Below are 18358 nucleotides of genomic sequence, written 5' to 3' on the forward strand. Positions count from 1 at the left end.
CCTCCGCTGGGTTTCCCACTCCTTCCCCCTTCCCCCTGCCTTGTTCGGGTCCTGCCCACCACCAAAATCCCAGGGGGTTGTTGGCATCCTCGAGAGCCCCGTGTGGAGCATCGGTCTCCTCCAGGGCCGGATCCTGCTCTCGGGCCCAGCCCGGCCCCAAAATGAGCACCAGCCCTTTGGCAGTAAAGCATAAAATAAGCATCAAACTCTTCTCAAGGGAAAACATGTGTTGCGTATCAAACCCACAGGGCAGGCTTGCAGCCGCGAGCTCGCAGGCAGGATCTTATCACAACCAGATCATTTTATACGCACATACAGAGAGATATATATAGTTAATTAAACTCTGAAGCCTGCAGCACCATTTGGAAATGGTTTCTCGGCAAGGAAAAGCACATTATGGTCAGCAGGGGCACCAAATACCTGGCGGTTCAGCCTGGGTAGTGGTATTTGAAAAGGTGTTATGGAAATAATATTGAAAAGGTATTAAAGCACAAGCTGACCTGTGCCATGACCCCGGCTCGGGTGGTTTGGGGGACTTGGAGGGGAGCTCAGGGGCTGAGCTTTTCCAGCGCTGAGACCCGTGAGAATCATCGAAGGGGGGCAATGTCCCTGGCTGGGGGTCCTGTGTCCCATCAATGGCTGGGGGTCTCCTGCCCCATCTCTGTCCGGGGGTCTCCTGCCCCATCTCTGGCTGGGGGTTCCACATTCCATCCCTGTCTGGGGGTCCCGTGCCCCATCCCCAGCCAAGGTCCCATCCCCCTCACCACTGTCCAGGGATGCCTGCGCAGCCCGGAGGAGTGGGACCCAGAGGCCGGGGACTGGAGCCCCCGTGGAGGGGGACAGCGGCAGGGCGGGAGCGAGCAGGGCTGGGAAGCCGGCACTGCGCAGCCCAGCACAATGAGGCCTTGTGGCCGGCGGCTCTGACGAGAATCGGCCCTGACAGCGGCTCCGCCGGTGGGGTCACCCACCCGGCATGGGGGCCACCCGCCCCCAGCCCCGGCCCCACTCGCTTGGCGATAGCCAGGGCGAGGAACCCCAAAGCGACCCACTCCAGGGGACACCAGGGAGGCAGCATTTAGAAATGGCAATATATCTCTCTCTACATACAGATATATAAAGAGGAGGGCTCTTTCCAGCCCCCCAGGAGGCAGGGTCAGCGGTTGGAACTGGCACAGGGGAAGGCAGGGCTTCGCACCCTGGCACGCACCGGCACCGGCACTCACCCGCGGTGCCTGTTGGTGAACATCCCGCTCAGCTTTTTTAAAAAAGGAGAAGCACAACGCGCACGCTACAAATACAGCTTAGTTTATAAAAAAAGTCACAAATTTGGTATCGTTATAACTTTAGTGCACATACGATGCCCCCCACCCCCACGGTCAAAAATTCCCCCCGGCTGGCACGGCGTGCCCTGCCACTGGCGACCCAGCACAGCGGGACCTGGCAGCCGCCGCGAGGCCACGGCCCCAGGCTGGCGGTGATGGGTGGCACTGCCCGACCTCTCCCGGCTCCTCCGGCACCTTCCTGCATCGGCGCTTTGGTCCTGCCCCGGCTGTGCCAGGCACACCTCTGGTCCCTGCGCCAGCCTTCCTCCCGCCTTGCCATCCCCCTCGCTCCCTTCGGCCTCGCTCCTCTTCCTCGGCATCCACCCCACGGCTCCTGCCCGAGCCCCACATTGCAGGCAGGGCCAGGGCAAGGCTCACCGCCGTCCTGCTCCCCTTTCCACCCCCGACATTGCAGATCCACCTCCTGGCCCTTCCGCAACCACACCGTGTCCCCAGCCCTGTCACCACGGCCACCCGCTGCCACGGCCACCCACCACCGAGCCCTCCCGGTGGGGAGGCAGCTGCCCCCATCGTGCTGGACCCACCGTGCCCCAGAGCATCCCCGAGCCCGCAGCATCCCCTGAGCATGCAGCACCCCGAGCCTGCAGCACCCCAGTCCCCTGGGAGCCCCTAACCCATTGCCCCATGCCGCTGCACCCCATACCCGGGCAGGTCCCTTGGGGACCACTGCCAAGTGCGCCCTGGGAAAATCCCTTCCCTTCCGGCAGGATTTTCCCGGGACCCCCCCCAGCCCGGTGGCGGGTGCTGCCGGGGCCTGACTACCCAGCAAGGACCGAAGTGCTGCGCTCCCTCTGGGCACCATCCCTGCTGGCACGCTGCCCCTGCATCCCCTCGGGGATGCTCTCGCTGCCTGTGGGACCCCAGGCCCCCAGCACCCGCAGGGCCAGGCTGCCCTCCCCGAGCCCCTCAGTCCACGGGGAATTCGCAGGGGTTCTGGCGCGTGCGCCGTGCCCCCTCGTAGATGCGCTGGAAGTCCCTATAGCGGGGCGCGCAGCTCAGCCAGGCTTCGCCAAAATGCAGCCACCCCGTGAAAAGGAAGGTGCCGGGGCCTGGCTTGACACCACAGCGCAGTGGGGTGCGGATGCTGCCCGCTGGCCGCCCTGGCCGCCCCCCCGCCTGGAAGAGGGGGAACTTTTGGCGGTGGATGCGGGCAGCGCTCACCCCGATGACGGATTCCTGCAGCTCCACATCATTGGAGACGCTCCGGATGCTGCCACGGATCACTGCAGGGGGAATGCAGGGAGGGGTATCAGTGTGTCCCCGTCCCTGTCCCCATCCCCATCCCCATTCCCATCCTCATCTCCTTTCCCATCCTTGTCCCCATCCCCATCTCCATTCCCATCTCTGTCCCCATCCCCATCTCCATCCTCATCTCCTTTCCCATCCTTGTCCCCATCCCCATCTCCATTCCCATCTGTGTCCCCATCCCCATCTCCATCCTCATCTCCTTTCCCATCCTTGTCCCCATCCCCATCTCCATTCCCATCTCTGTCCCCATCCCCATTCCCATCCTCATCTCCTTTCCCATCCTTGTCCCCATCCCCATCTCCATCCTCATCTCCTTTCCCATCCTTGTCCCCATCCCCATCTCCATTCCCATCTCTGTCCCCATCCCCATCTCCATCCTCATCTCCTTTCCCATCCTCGTCCCCATCCCCATCTCCATTCCCATCTTTGTCCCCATCCCCATCTCCATCCTCATCTCCTTTCCCATCCTTGTCCCCATCCCCATCTCCATTCCCATCTCTGTCCCCATCCCCATTCCCATCCTCATCTCCTTTCCCATCCTTGTCCCCATCCCCATCTCCATCCTCATCTCCTTTCCCATCCTTGTCCCCATCCCCATCTCCATTCCCATCTCTGTCCCCATCCCCATCTCCATCCTCATCTCCTTTCCCATCCTCGTCCCCATCCCCATCTCCATTCCCATCTTTGTCCCCATCCCCATCTCCATCCTCATCTCCTTTCCCATCCTTGTCCCCATCCCCATCTCCATTCCCATCTCTGTCCCCATCCCCATTCCCATCCTCATCTCCTTTCCCATCCTTGTCCCCATCCCCATCTCCATTCCCATCTCTGTCCCCATCCCGGTCCCCATCCCCATCCCGCAGCATCCTCTGTGACACCGATGGCCACAGCCCAAGCCAGGCCACCCCAGGAGGGGGGTGCTGCGGGGCTGTTGCCCCCCCAGTTTGAGTTTCCTTCCCTCCCCTGGGGTCCCAGGACCCTCCCAGCACCTATGGGGGCTGCACTTACCAAAGTCACTAGTGCAAATGGCCATCAGGATCTCGGTGTCGTTGCACGGCCGGCACGCCCCTGCAACGGCCAAGCACAGCCCGTCACCACCCGTCACCGCGGTGGCTGCCGGTGACCGGCCTTGGGGGGACCAACCCCGGATCCGACCCCTCCATCCCTTCACCTCCACGCAGACGGGGGACACCCCGGCAAGGGTGGCGGAGGCAGCCCCGGGGAAACTGAGGAAGGCCGACCCGGGGATGCTCGGCGCTCACCTTCTCCGGTGAAGCTGGCGGCGGGCAGTGCCGGGCGGGCCAGCCAGTCCCCCCGCAGCTCGTAGCGGAAGGCGGCGATGCGGCGGCTGATGTCGCGGTGCGGGGTGGCCTGCAGGAAAAGAGCCACCTTCTCCCGGGGCAGCCAGCTAAAGCAGCGGACGCGAGGGCGGGGGGCCTCCGGCAGCAGCAGCTCCAGCACTCCTTCCCTCTCCAGGTAGAGTTGAGCCCCACGGAAGGTGCCGGCAGGTTTGACGCAGGCGGTGACATGTTGGGGGCTCCTGCCCTTGACGGCGGCGGTAGGGGGGGGCAGGCGGGGGGCCAGGCGGAGGCGAAGGGCACCCGTGGGGTACAGCCATTCCAGCGAGCCCTCGGCGCAGTGCAGGGAGAGCTGCTCCACGCTGCCTGCCTCCTGCGACAACCCGCTGCGAAGCACAGCGGCTCCCATCAGCTGGGACCCACCAGGAGATGGGGGGCACCCCCCACCCCCACCCCAGCCCACATCCCCCCCCCCCCCCCGGTGTGGCAGCACCCCAGGACTCTTGAACAGCACCTCTGCGGAGGCGTGCGGGATGAACACGGGGAGGAAGAGCACCTCGATGCCTCAGACTCGGGGTGCAAGTGCATCATTTTGGGGGGGTGCTCGTGTTTCCCAGCACCTTCCCAGGGGGGGGTTGAAGGGGGGGGGGGGCCGTGGCAGCATAGGCCCTCCACTCGCACCCGGGGTGGGCTCCCAAGCCACCCCTGCCAGGCTGCCCGTGGCCTTGGGGTTGTGTATTCCCTTGCTTTGGGGGATCCCCGGTGGGTGCTGGGGGGGTTACACCCCCCACCCCTCAGGATTCGGACTCACATGTAAACGGTGCCCAGAGCCACATTTTTAGCGGGGGGGGGGAGGACAATCGGGAAAGCCAGGCTGGGGAGAGCGGAGGCAGCCGTGGGGCTGCTTTGTCCCAGCCACGCTGCTCGTGGTCCCCGTGGCCCCCCACGCCCCCCGCGTGGGGCTGGCGGCAGCCCCTCCTGGCGAGCCCCGGCTCTTTGTTCCGGAGCTCGGCGCCTTCTCCACCGCGGGCAGCGGCGTGTCGGGCCCTAGCGAGGGGCTGGAGGGCCCCGGGGGCCACAGAGCTGCGTTCCACGGGGGTGAGGAGCTCGGGAAGGGGGTCCCGGAGAGGCGGGGAGCCCTATGGCCCCTGCACCCCGAGGACCAGCATCCCTCCGGGGGCGAGGGGGGTGGGTGGGTGGGGACAGCCGCACCCAGGAGTGGGGAAACTGAGGCAGGCGCAGGTCCCAACATCCCACCCGTGACCCTGCTCCGCGGATGCAGGAGGTGGTGGCAGCCCCTCCCCGCTGCCTGTCCGGCGTGGGGGGGGTGGGGGGGGGGGGGGACGACACACGACACACACGACAGCCACCCTCCCCACCCCGAGCCTTTCCTGCCCGGGCGGTGGGAACTTCCCCGGGATTGGGGGACCCGTATGTGTGCCCCCACACCCCGGGCTGCCCCCCAGCCCCCGGTCCCGGTCCCGGTGCCTACCTGCCCCTCCAGCTGCACTGATCCGCCGAGGCACCGCCGAGCGCCGCACCCAGCCCGGCCAGGCACAGCGCCCGCAGCGCCCACATGGCCGCGCCCGCGGCGGCCCCGGGGCGGCCCGGCCCGGCCCGGCCCTGCCCGGCCCTGCCCGCACCGCTGCCCGCACCGGCGGGGCGGAGGGGAGGGGGGGGGGGGCACCACCCCGCGCCGCGCCCCAAACTTTCCACCAATAGCGGCGGCGGGGCGGGGCCGCCCCCCCCCCCCCCCCCCCCCCCCGGCACCCACCCACCCCCCCCACCACTTTTCCGGCACCGACAGCGCCCGCCCCGGGCATCCCCGGGGCTCCCCGGGTTGGGGGGGGGGGATACCGGCCGGGTTGGGTACCAGCGGCCCGGGGCGAGGAGAGGGGGGGGGGACACACCGGGGCTGGGGTACGGTGGGTGAACCCCGGGCTACGGACACCCGCCGTTGTGTGCATCCCCAGTTACGTGCATTGCGAAGAACCCGGGGTACAGGCACCCCAGGTTGGGGGCACCCCAACCGTGTACGGGCAAGGCTACGTGTACCCCGAGTTACGCGCACCCCGGGCTACGTACAGCCCGGGCTACGTACACCCCAAGTTATGCACAGCCCGAGCTCTATACACCCCAGGCTATGGACACCCCAAGTTAAGCACACCCCAGGCTATAGACACCCCAAACTATGCCCACCCCAGGCTATCAGCACCCCAAGCTGTGCACACCCCAAGTTAAGCACACCCCAGGCTATAGACACCCCAAACTATGCCCACCCCAGGCTATCGGCACCCCAGGCTACAGACACCCCAAGTTAAGCACACCCCAGGCTACAGACACCCCAAACTATGCCCACCCTAGGCTATCAGCACCCCAAGCTGTGCACACCCCAAGTTAAGCACATCCCAAGCTACAGACACCCCAAGTTAAGCACACCCCAGGCTACAGACACCCCAAACTATGCCCACCCCAGGCTATCAGCACCCCAAGCTGTGCACACCCCAAGTTAAGCACACCCCAGGCTATAGACACCCCAAACTATGCCCACCCCAGGCTATCGGCACCCCAGGCTACAGACACCCCAAGTTAAGCACACCCCAAGCTACAGACACCCCAAGTTAAGCACACCCCAGGCTACAGACACCCCAAACTATGCCCACCCCAGGCTATCGGCACCCCAGGCTACAGACACCCCAAGTTAAGCACACCCCAGGCTACAGACACCCCAAACTATGCCCACCCCAGGCTATCAGCACCCCAAGCTGTGCACACCCCAAGTTAAGCACATCCCAAGCTACAGACACCCCAAGTTAAGCACACCCCAGGCTACAGACACCCCAAACTATGCCCACCCCAGGCTATCAGCACCCCAAGCTGTGCACACCCCAAGTTAAGCACACCCCAGGCTATAGACACCCCAAACTATGCCCACCCCAGGCTATCGGCACCCCAGGCTACAGACACCCCAAGTTAAGCACACCCCAGGCTACAGACACCCCAAACTATGCCCACCCTAGGCTATCAGCACCCCAAGCTGTGCACACCCCAAGTTAAGCACATCCCAAGCTACAGACACCCCAAGTTAAGCACACCCCAGGCTACAGACACCCCAAACTATGCCCACCCCAGGCTATCAGCACCCCAAGCTGTGCACACCCCAAGTTAAGCACACCCCAGGCTACAGACACCCCAAACTATGCCCACCCCAGGCTATCGGCACCCCAGGCTACAGACACCCCAAGTTAAGCACACCCCAGGCTACAGACACCCCAAACTATGCCCACCCTAGGCTATCAGCACCCCAAGCTGTGCACACCCCAAGTTAAGCACATCCCAAGCTACAGACACCCCAAGTTAAGCACACCCCAGGCTACAGACACCCCAAACTATGCCCACCCCAGGCTATCAGCACCCCAAGCTGTGCACACCCCAAGTTAAGCACACCCCAGGCTATAGACACCCCAAACTATGCCCACCCCAGGCTATCGGCACCCCAGGCTACAGACACCCCAAGTTAAGCACACCCCAAGCTACAGACACCCCAAGTTAAGCACACCCCAGGCTACAGACACCCCAAACTATGCCCACCCCAGGCTATCGGCACCCCAGGCTACAGACACCCCAAGTTAAGCACACCCCAGGCTATAGACACCCCAAACTTTGCCCACCCCAGGCTATCGGCACCCCAGGCTACAGACACCCCAAGTTAAGCACACCCCAGGCTACAGACACCCCAAACTATGCCCACCCTAGGCTATCAGCACCCCAAGCTGTGCACACCCCAAGTTAAGCACATCCCAAGCTACAGACACCCCAAGTTAAGCACACCCCAGGCTACAGACACCCCAAACTATGCCCACCCCAGGCTATCAGCACCCCAAGCTGTGCACACCCCAAGTTAAGCACACCCCAAGCTACAGACACCCCAAGTTAAGCACACCCCAGGCTACAGACCCCCCAAACTATGCCCACCCCCGGCTATCGGCACCCCAGGCTACAGACACCCCAAGTTAAGCACACCCCAGGCTACAGACACCCCAAACTATGCCCACCCTAGGCTATCAGCACCCCAAGCTGTGCACACCCCAAGTTAAGCACATCCCAAGCTACAGACACCCCAAGTTAAGCACACCCCAGGCTACAGACACCCCAAACTATGCCCACCCCAGGCTATTGGCACCCCAGGCTACAGACACCCCAAGTTAAGCACACCCCAGGTACAGACACCCCAAACTATGCCCACCCCAGGCTACAGACACCCCAAGTTAAGCACACCCCAGGCTACAGACACCCCAAACTTTGCCCACCCCAGGCTATCGGCACCCCAGGCTACAGACACCCCAAGTTAAGCACACCCCAAGCTACAGACACCCCAAGTTAAGCACACCCCAGGCTACAGACCCCCCAAACTATGCCCACCCCCGGCTATCGGCACCCCAGGCTGTGCACACCCCAAGTTAAGCACACCCCAAGCTACAGACACCCCAAGTTAAGCACACCCCAGGCTACAGACCCCCCCAAACTATGCCCACCCCAGGCTATCGGCACCCCAGGCTACAGATACCCCAAGTTAAGCACACCCCAGGCTACAGACACCCCAAACTATGCCCACCCCAGGCTACAGACACCCCAAGTTAAGCACACCCCAAGCTACAGACACCCCAAGTTAAGCACACCCCAGGCTATAGACACCCCAAACTATGCCCACCCCAGGCTATCGGCACCCCAAGCTGTGCACACCCCAAGTTAAGCACACCCCAGGCTATAGACACCCCAAACTATGCCCACCCCAGGCTATCGGCACCCCAGGCTACAGACACCCCAAGTTAAGCACACCCCAAGCTACAGACACCCCAAACTTTGCCCACCCCAGACTATCGGCACCCCAGACTACAGACACCCCAAGTTAAGCACACCCCAGGCTACAGACACCCCAAACTTTGCCCACCCCAGACTATCGGCACCCCAGGCTACAGACACCCCAAGTTAAGCACACCCCAGGCTACAGACCCCCCAAACTATGCCCACCCCAGGCCATGCACACCCCAAACTATACACACCCCAGTCTACGTAGACCCCAGGCTACAGCCCCCCTGGTTTACAGCCCCCCCCCCCCACTGTGTACCCCAAGAGTTACACACACCCCAACCTCCATATAAACTACCCCCCCCCAGCAGCACCCCACTCCCCACGGGGGCATTTTCGTCACCAGGGCTAAGCAGAGGCGCGTGGCAGATGGCCTGGCACGGGGGTCACGCACACCCGAACCCCCACTTCCCCCCCCCCCCCCCCCAAAACGTGCCCCTTGGGATTTTAACACCCCCACCTCTCCCCCCCCCCCCCCCCCCCTTTCAGCCACTATTGTGCCGGCACCACAAATCCCACAATTAATTAAGTTTCCATCCAGTGACAGCCCGCCAAAATGTTTGAAATAAACACGGAACAATTGGGATGGGATGATACAGGCCGGGAACAAAGTCCCCGGCGAGAGGGTGGAGCGGAATGGAAATGAGGGATTGTAAATTTGGATGGTGGAAAGAAAAAGGGGAAAGGAGAAAGGGGAGGGGGTCGGGGGCAGGGGGGGGTGGCAGGAGGGGGAGAGGGGGATTCGCAGCTCTCTGGCCATGAAGTGATGCCGAAAGAAGTCAAGCTGCTGGAATCCGTGGAAAAATGAGGGGCCGGAGGGGCTGCGGGTTATGGTGGAGCCAGCTGGGGGGGGGTGTCGGGGTGTTTGGGGGGTGTCAGGGTGGGGGGCCCTCGTGCCGAGACCGCCAGCCGCCGCGTGGGGTTTGCCAGAGGGTGGCTGGACTCAAGGGCCTGGCTGCGACGGAGAAGCCGGATCACAGTGAGATGGGGGCCACGGGCCGGGAACCGGACCCTGTGCCACCATGGGGAAGCGCGGCCAGTTGGGGTCGGAGCTCAGGGTGGGGAGGGCCAGCCAGGGAGCCCGCAAACAGCCTCCGCCACGTCCCCAGACGTGGGGTGACACCAGAGGCGTGGTGGCACCAGAAGCGAGGTGGCACCAGAGGCGAGGTGGCACCAGAGGCATGGTGACACCAGAGGCGTGGTGGCACCAGAGGGGTGGTGACACCAGAGGCAAGGTGGCACCAGAGGCGAGGTGGCACCAGAGGCATGGTGACACCAGAGGCGTGGTGACACCAGAGGCGTGGTGGCACCAGAGGGGTGGTGACACCAGAGGCGTGGTGACACCAGAGGCAAGGTGGCACCAGAGACGTGGTGGCACCAGAGGCAAGGTGACACCAGAGGCGTGGTGGCACCAGAGGCGTGGTGACACCAGAGGCGAGGTGACACCAGAGGCGAGGTGGCACCAGAGGCGTGGTGACACCAGAGGCGAGGTGACACCAGAGGCGTGGTGACACCAGAGGCGAGGTGGCACCAGAGGCATGGTGACACCAGAGGGGTGGTGACACCAGAGGCAAGGTGGCACCAGAGGCGAGGTGGCACCAGAGGCATGGTGACACCAGAGGCGTGGTGGCACCAGAGGCGAGGTGACACCAGAGGTGGGGTGGCACCAGAAGCGAGGTGACACCAGAGGGGTGGTGACACCAGAGGCGAGGTGGCACCAGAGGCATGGTGACACCAGAGGCAAGGTGGCACCAGAGTCGTGGTGGCACCAGAGGCAAGGTGACACCAGAGGCATGGTGACACCAGAGGCAAGGTGGCACCAGAGGCGTGGTGACACCAGAGGCGAGGTGACACCAGAGGCGAGGTGGCACCAGAGGCATGGTGACACCAGAGGGGTGGTGACACCAGAGGCAAGGTGGCACCAGAGGCGAGGTGGCACCAGAGGCATGGTGACACCAGAGGCGTGGTGGCACCAGAGGCGAGGTGACACCAGAGGCGGGGTGGCACCAGAGGCATGGTGGCACCAGAGGGGTGGTGACACCAGAGGCGTGGTGACACCAGAGGGGTGGTGACACCAGAGGCGAGGTGGCACCAGAGGCGAGGTGGCACCAGAGACATGGTGGCACCAGAGGCGAGGTGACACCAGAGGCAAGGTGGCACCACAGGTGTGGTGACACCAGAGGCGAGGTGGCCCCAGAGGCGAGGTGGCACCAGAGGTGGGGTGGCACTTGTGCCACCGGGTGCTTTTGTCCCCAGACAGGGACCTCCCCCCACCGACTCGCCTCCTGGTGGGGTGCTCAGCACCCTCAGGGGAACTTTCCCTTGGGACACCGCAGGGTGTGGGTCGGTGGGACGTGGTTCTTTGCAGGCCGGAGCCCGGTGTCACCGTCCCCGTGGGTACATGGCAGTGAGTCTGCCCTAACCCCACCCCAGCACCCCGGGGTGAGCTGGCACCCCCTGCCACAGCCCGGGCGTTCAGCACCCTGAGCCACCTTAACCGGCTGCTCGGGCAGAAACCTCAGCACCAGCCGGACAAACCCCACCCGGGCCAGCCCCGGCTTCCCTCCCCCGTGTCCCCGGGCCGGGGGCAGCCCTGCCTTCGGGACACGGCCATGGGTGGGGGGCTTCGGCCCCTTCGGAGCCACCACGGGAGCTGGGACTGACCCAGGATCGGGCAAAGCCCACCCGCCCCAAGCACCCACCAGTTCGCTCAACCTTCTGAACCAGCAGTTCTGGGGCTTTATCGGAGCTGCCACCGGCAGAAACGCCTCGTCCCCGGGGCTGCCGGCCCTGCCCGGGGGGTCTGGGCGGTGGTCGCGTCCCCTGGCCCTACCCGGCATCTGTATCCCCTGGCCTTGTCCCCGTTGTTCCCGGTTGCCCCATGGAGGGTGGCACCCCATGGGGCTGGGGGTCGGTAGCCCCCCCTGGAGCTGCCCGAGCAGGGGAAACCTCCGGCCCCTGCAAAAGGGGCCCGGGTCGCTCCGGGTTCCCGGCTTGGCCCCGGGCTTCTCCCCCGCTCCGCCCCGGCCCCGCTCCGGTCAGCGGGGCTCCGGGGATGCTCGGGCTCGCAGTGCCCTCTTGTGACCGCGGGCACGGCGGCTGCTCTGCCCGACACCCCCCACCCCCACCCCCCCAACCCCATCCCGGGGCTGGGGGACCCCAAGGGTCTACGGGGAGGGGGTGGGTGGGGGGAAACCACGTCCTGCAGCGGAGCACAGCATCGACTCATCGAATGGGACCTTCAAAGATCAGCCGGGCCAACCAGGGACATCCCCCGCGGGGTCAGGGATATGCCCCTGGGGTCAGCCTGCTCCGGCCCCCCCCCCCCCCCGTCCAGGGCCTTGAGCCCCCCAGGGATGGGGCATCCACAGCTCCTCTGGGTAACCCCCTCCAGGCTCTCACCGCAACACATTTCTTCCTCAGAGCCAGGCTAAATCCACCCCTCTGCCAGTTTAAACCCATCGCCCCTTCTCCTGTCACTAGAGGTTCTGGTGAAAAGCCTCTCTCCGCCGTTCTTCTGAGCCCCCTTATATGTTGGGAGGCTGCAGGAAGGTCTTCTCCAGGCTGAACAACCCCACCTCTCCCAGCCTTTCTCCACAGGAGAGGTTCTTCCAGCCCCCTGGCCATTTCCGTGGTCCCGCTCTGAACAGGTCCAGCTCTGCCTTGTGCTGGGACCCCGGAGCTGGATGGGTGCTCCAGGGGGGTCTCAAGCTGTGCCAGCGCAGGTGGCCAAGGGGCCCTCAACCCATCTGCCACCTATGGGGCACCCAGGGCTTTGGGGTTCCATGTCCCCCCCCACACAGCAGGAGGGACCCTGGTTCTTTTCTTTGTGCTTTTTGATGATCTTCCATCTCCCTGCCAGATCACCCAGCTTCAGCAGAGCGTTCTCCTTTCCTGGGCAGTCCCCTCCACCGAGCAGGTCTTTGGGCTTCCTTCCCTACGGAGCTGGGGCATCCCCCATGCCCACAAAAGGGTCTCCGTGGGGTGGACCTGAACACTCTCCACCCTGCACCGTGGGTGAGTGATGGCAAGGGCACGGATGCTCCAGACTGGGCTGTGCCTGGAGGCAGAAACCCTCCTGGAAAGGGAAAAGGGGAACTTGGGGGGGTCTGGAACCTTGGAGGACTGCTCAGAGGCTGGGGGTCCCCAGTCTCTCTTCATCCCGCTGCTCCACCCCCCATGGCTGCGTGGGGAGCTCTCCCACCCACCAGAGCACTCGCAGGAGATGCGGCTGTTGTAGGCACCCACCTAATCTTTAAAAAATAGCTGAGGAGCCTCGCCTCAACTCCTGGCCCAGCCCCGGGGCCGTGCGGGGATACCCCCAGCCCTTCCCCACGGAACCTGGGTGCCAAACAGGCTCCGTCCCGTCCCGGTGCCCCTGAGCATCTGGATCCCCAGGCTGGTGCCCCTGAGGGCAGGGATGAGCCCTAGAGAGGCTGGAGGAGCTCAGGGAGGCTCTCAGGAGGGGAACCACAGGGCGAGGGTCCCCATGCCAAGGCAAGGGTTGCCATGGCAAGGTGGTGGTCCCTATTGCAAGGCAGGGGGCTTCCATGGCAGGGCAGAGGTCTCCATGGCAAGGCAAGGGCCCCCATGGCAAGGTGGGGTTCTCCATGGCAAAGGGGGTTCTCCACGTCAAGGTGGGGGTCCTCAACACAAGGTGGGGGTCCCCATGGCAAGGCAAGGGTTCCCATGGCAAGGTGGGGTTCTCCATGGCATGGTGGGGGTCCTCAACACAAGGTGGGGGTCCCCATGGCAGAGCAAGGGCCCCCATGGCAAGGTGGGGTTCTCCATGGCAAAGGGGGTTCTCCATGGCAAGGTGGGGGTCCTCAACACAAGGTGGGGGTCCCCATGGCAAGGCAAGGGTTCCCATGGCAAGGTGGGGTTCTCCATGGCAAAGGGGGTTCTCCATGGCAAGGTGGGGGTCCTCAACACAAGGTGGGGACCCCCACGGCAAGGCAAGGGTTCCCATGGCAAGGTGGGGTTCTCCATGGCAAAGGGGGTTCTCCATGGCAAGGTGGGGGTCCTCAACACAAGGTGGGGGTCCCCATGGCAAGGCAAGGGTTCCCATGGCAAGGTGGGGTTCTCCATGGCAAAGGGGGTTCTCCATGGCATGGTGGGGGTCCTCAACACAAGGTGGGGGTCCCCAAGGCAGAGCAAGGGTTCCCATGGCAAGGTGGGTTTCTCCATGGCAAAGGGGGTTCTCCATGGCAAGGTGGGGGTCCTCAACACAAGGTGGGGGTCCCCATGGCAAGGCAAGGGTTCCCATGGCAAGGTGGGGTTCTCCATGGCAAAGGGGGTTCTCCATGGCAAGGTGGGGGTCCTCAACACAAGGTGGGGGTCCCCATGGCAGAGCAAGGGTCCCCATGGCAAGGTGGGGTTCTCCACGGCAAAGGGGGTTCTCCATGGCATGGTGGGGGTCCTCAACACAAGGTGGGAGTCCCCATGGCAAGGCAAGGGTTCCCATGGCAAGGTGGGGTTCTCCATGGCAAAGGGGGTTCTCCATGGCATGGTGGGGGTCCTCAACACAAGGTGGGGGTCCCCATGGCAGAGCAAGGGTTCCCATGGCAAGGTGGGTTTCTCCATGGCAAAGGGGGTTCTCCATGGCAAGGTGGGGGTCCTCAACACAAGGTGGGGGTCCCCATGGCAAGGCAAGGGTTCCCATGGCAAGGTGGGGTTCTCCATGGCAAAGGGGGTTCTCCATGGCAAGGTGGGGGTCCTCAACACAAGGTGGGGGTCCCCATGGCAGAGCAAGGGTCCCCATGGCAAGGTGGGGTTCTCCATGGCAAAGGGGGTTCTCCATGGCATGGTGGGGGTCCTCAACACAAGGTGGGGGTCCCCATGGCAAGGCAAGGGTTCCCATGGCAAGGTGGGGTTCTCCATGGCAAAGGGGGTTCTCCATGGCAAGGTGGGGGTCCTCACCACAAGGTGGGGGTCCCCATGGCAGAGCAAGGGTCCCCATGGCAAGGTGGGGTTCTCCATGGCAAAGGGGGTTCTCCATGGCATGGTGGGGGTCCTCAACACAAGGTGGGGGTCCCCATGGCAAGGCAAGGGTTCCCATGGCAAGGTGGGGTTCTCCATGGCAAAGGGGGTTCTCCATGGCAAGGTGGGGGTCCTCAACACAAGGTGGGGGTCCCCATGGCAGAGCAAGGGTTCCCATGGCAAGGTGGGGTTCTCCATGGCAAAGGGGGTTCTCCATGGCAAGGTGGGGGTCCTCAACACAAGGTGGGGGTCCCCATGGCAAGGCAAGGTTTCCCATGGCAAGGTGGGGTTCTCCATGGCAAAGGGGGTTCTCCATGGCAAGGTGGGGGTCCTCAACACAAGGTGGGGGTCCCCATGGCAGAGCAAGGGTTCCCATGGCAAGGTGGGGTTCTCCATGGCAAGGTGGGGGTCCTCAACACAAGGTGGGGGTCCCCATGGCATTGCAAGGGTTCCCATGGCAAGGTGGGGTTCTCCATGGCAAAGGGGGTTCTCCATGGCAAGGTGGGGGTCCTCAACACAAGGTGGGGGTCCCCATGGCAAGGCAAGGGTTCCCATGGCAAGGTGGGGTTCTCCATGGCATGGTGGGGGTCCTCAACACAAGGTGGGGGTCCCCATGGCAAGGCAAGGGTTCCCATGGCAAGGTGGGGTTCTCCATGGCAAAGGGGGTTCTCCATGGCATGGTGGGGGTCCTCAACACAAGGTGGGGGTCCCCATGGCAGAGCTTGGGTTCCCATGGCAAGGTGGGGTTCTCCATGGCAAGGTGGGGGTCCTCAACACAAGGTGGGGGTCCCCATGGCAGAGCAAGGGTTCCCATGGCAAGGTGGGGTTCTCCATGGCAAAGGGGGTTCTCCATGGCAAGGTGGGGGTCCTCAACACAAGGTGGGGGTCCCCATGGCAAGGCAAGGGTTCCCATGGCAAGGTGGGGTTCTCCATGGCAGGGTGGGGGTCCTCAACACAAGGTGGGGGTCCCCATGGCAAGGCAAGGGTTCCCATGGCAAGGTGGGGTTCTCCATGGCAAAGGGGGTTCTCCATGGCAAGGTGGGGGTCCTCAACACAAGGTGGGGGTCCCCATGGCAGAGCAAGGGTTCCCATGGCAAGGTGGGGTTCTCCATGGCAAAGGGGGTTCTCCATGGCATGGTGGGGGTCCTCAACACAAGGTGGGGGTCCCCATGGCAAGGCAAGGGTTCCCATGGCAAGGTGGGGTTCTCCATGGCAAAGGGGGTTCTCCATGGCAAGGTGGGGGTCCTCAACACAAGGTGGGGGTCCCCATGGCAGAGCAAGGGTTCCCATGGCAAGGTGGGTTTCTCCATGGCAAAGGGGGTTCTCCATGGCATGGTGGGGGTCCTCAACACAAGGTGGGGGTCCCCATGGCAAGGCAAGGGTTCCCATGGCAAGGTGGGGTTCTCCATGGCAAAGGGGGTTCTCCATGGCAAGGTGGGGGTCCTCAACACAAGGTGGGGGTCCCCATGGCAGAGCAAGGGTTCCCATGGCAAGGTGGGTTTCTCCATGGCAAAGGGGGTTCTCCATGGCAAGGTGGGGGTCCTCAACACAAGGTGGGGGTCCCCATGGCAGAGCAAGGGTTCCCATGGCAAGGTGGGGTTCTCCATGGCAAAGGGGGTTCTCCATGGCATGGTGGGGGTCCTCAACACAAGGTGGGGGTCCCCATGGCAGAGCAAGGGCCCCCATGGCAAGGTGGGTTTCTCCATGGCAAAGGGGGTTCTCCATGGCAAGGTGGGGGTCCTCAACACAAGGTGGGGGTCCCCATGGCAAGGCAAGGTTTCCCATGGCAAGGTGGGGTTCTCCATGGCAAGGTGGGGGTCCTCAACACAAGGTGGGGGTCCCCATGGCAGAGCAAGGGCCCCCATGGCAAGGTGGGGTTCTCCATGGCAGAGGGGGTTCTCCATGGCAAGGTGGGGGTCCTCAACACAAGGTGGGGGTCCCCATGGCAGAGCAAGGGTTCCCATGGCAAGGTGGGGGTCCACACTAGCGGGAGACAGTCCGCATGGCAGGATGAGGCTCCCAGCAGCGGCTGAAGGTCCCCACAGTGACCTGAGGGTCCCCACAGAAAGCTAATGGTCCCCGCAGTGGTGTGATCATCCCCATGGCCATGTGAGGGTCTCCGCAGAAGCCCCAGAGACCCCATGGCTGGGTCCTGCCCTCACCCACCCTCACTTGTGCGTGGCCTGGAGGGAACCCTGGGGGGTGTCTGAGCATCGGGGGGGGGCGGGGGGCCCGGAGGGGTCCAAGCCCTATGGAGGGCACTGAGGGGGGCCAGAGGGGCTGAGCCCTGGGGTCAGCACAAAGGGGGTTGAACCCTGGGAGAGGGGGGGGTGTCCCCTGGGGGCTGTGCCAGGGTGATGACCCCAGGCCAACCAGGTCACCCCGCTCCCCCTCGGCAGCCCCCTCCCCACTCCACCACCGCAGCAAGGCCCCGCGCGTGCATCCTGCGGGGCGGCGAATGGAGCTGCCTATTGATTCGCAGCCCGGGCTAAAAATAACTTTCAACTCTTCATCCCGAGCTGTGAAAAATCCCCCATTGCTAGGCGACGGGTTACCGGGAGACAGCCGGCGCTAGGCGACGGCGGTTGCCGCGGCGACGGCACCCTGCGCACTGCGGTCCAGCTTTGGCACCGATGGTCCGGCTGGACAGGTGATGCTCGGTGCCGGGGTGCCATCGGCATAGGGTGGGCTGGGTGAGTGGGGTGAAACCCTTCAGCATCCCCAGGGCGGTGGGGATGGGAAGACAACGGAGGCCAATGGGGTTCCGGCAGTTTGCATAAAGATGAGGTGTGAAGGAGCGGTGTCGCTTGGCTCTCGGTCGCTGCACTGGCCTGAGCGTGGGGATGCTGGCCGCCGTTTTCTTGGCACCCGGGAAGGATGGTCCGGGTGGACCAGGGAAGTTCAGGGACCCCGGCCTGCCACAGCACAGGTTGACAAGCCGGGGTTGCCCATGGCTGTGGGGTGAGCTGGGGCAGCCGGGCACCTCAGGGGGGGGGTACCCAGCCCAGGGGGTCCACCCCAGCTGTGTCTCCTCCACTGGGGACATGTGCACGGAGACATCCCCTGCCCAGGGACTCCTCCGGCGTGTGGAGGAGTTGTGATCCTTCTTGGCATGAAAATGTCCCCAGGACATGGGGCCAACCCAACGTGTCCCCTTTGGGGCCGGAGCTGGCAGGGATTAGTGACAATGGGGCTGTGCCAGGATCAAGGGGACAACAGGGACCATCCAGGGCTCGACTGCCTCCCTGTGCCTGCCGGTCCTGCCGGCACTGGGCTTGCTCTGGGAGCAAAGCGTGCCGCTGGAGGGCTGGACCATCACCCGCTGCTCTGGGGCTGCTGCTGGGTGAGAATTCCCCTGGGACACCCCCATGGGGATGAGGCATCACGAGGGGACCGGGCATTGCTGGGGGGACAAAGGATCGTGGGGGGAGGGACCCCCAGTTCCTCAGGGGATGGGAAAAAGCCATGGCACCTGGATGAGGTCACTGACCCGCATGTCTCTGCGGTCACCGGCCCCTCCGGCCCCTTTTCCTGCATTTGTCCCCCTCTAAAGCAGGGTGGGATGAGGGGGTGAGTGTGAGTGTGAGTGCAAGGGTGAGTGTGTGCACAGTCTCCTCCCCC

The 18358-nt window shown here is 64.1% G+C and overlaps 1 protein-coding gene and 1 long non-coding RNA gene across 3 annotated transcripts; one reads left to right on the top strand and one right to left on the bottom strand.

Moving 5' to 3' along the window:
• Positions 1-1317: 1317 nt before the first annotated feature.
• Positions 1318-5514, bottom strand: METRN (meteorin, glial cell differentiation regulator). 2 transcript variants are annotated; one of them, XM_049791858.1, is made up of 5 exons: positions 5382-5514; positions 3854-4275; positions 3600-3659; positions 2505-2566; positions 1318-1656 (listed from the first exon to the last, which is right to left on the bottom strand). In XM_049791858.1, exons 1-5 carry the CDS (start codon positions 5465-5467, stop codon positions 1336-1338), a joined length of 951 nt encoding a protein of 316 aa, XP_049647815.1. In that variant the 5' UTR covers positions 5468-5514; the 3' UTR covers positions 1318-1335. The 2 variants fall into 2 exon arrangements, with proteins under 2 accessions (XP_049647815.1, XP_049647816.1); XM_049791859.1 differs by having other exon boundaries at positions 1538-2566.
• A 4118-nt stretch (positions 5515-9632) lies between these two features.
• Positions 9633-11012, top strand: LOC126034314 (uncharacterized). Its single transcript, XR_007504576.1, has 3 exons — positions 9633-9874; positions 10147-10265; positions 10946-11012. It is a non-coding gene; the product is annotated as an uncharacterized LOC126034314 (long non-coding RNA).
• The last annotated feature ends 7346 nt before the right edge of the window (positions 11013-18358 follow it).

Source organism: Accipiter gentilis, chromosome 33 (genome assembly GCF_929443795.1).
Source record: "Accipiter gentilis chromosome 33, bAccGen1.1, whole genome shotgun sequence".
Classification (NCBI taxonomy): domain Eukaryota; kingdom Metazoa; phylum Chordata; class Aves; order Accipitriformes; family Accipitridae; genus Astur; species Astur gentilis.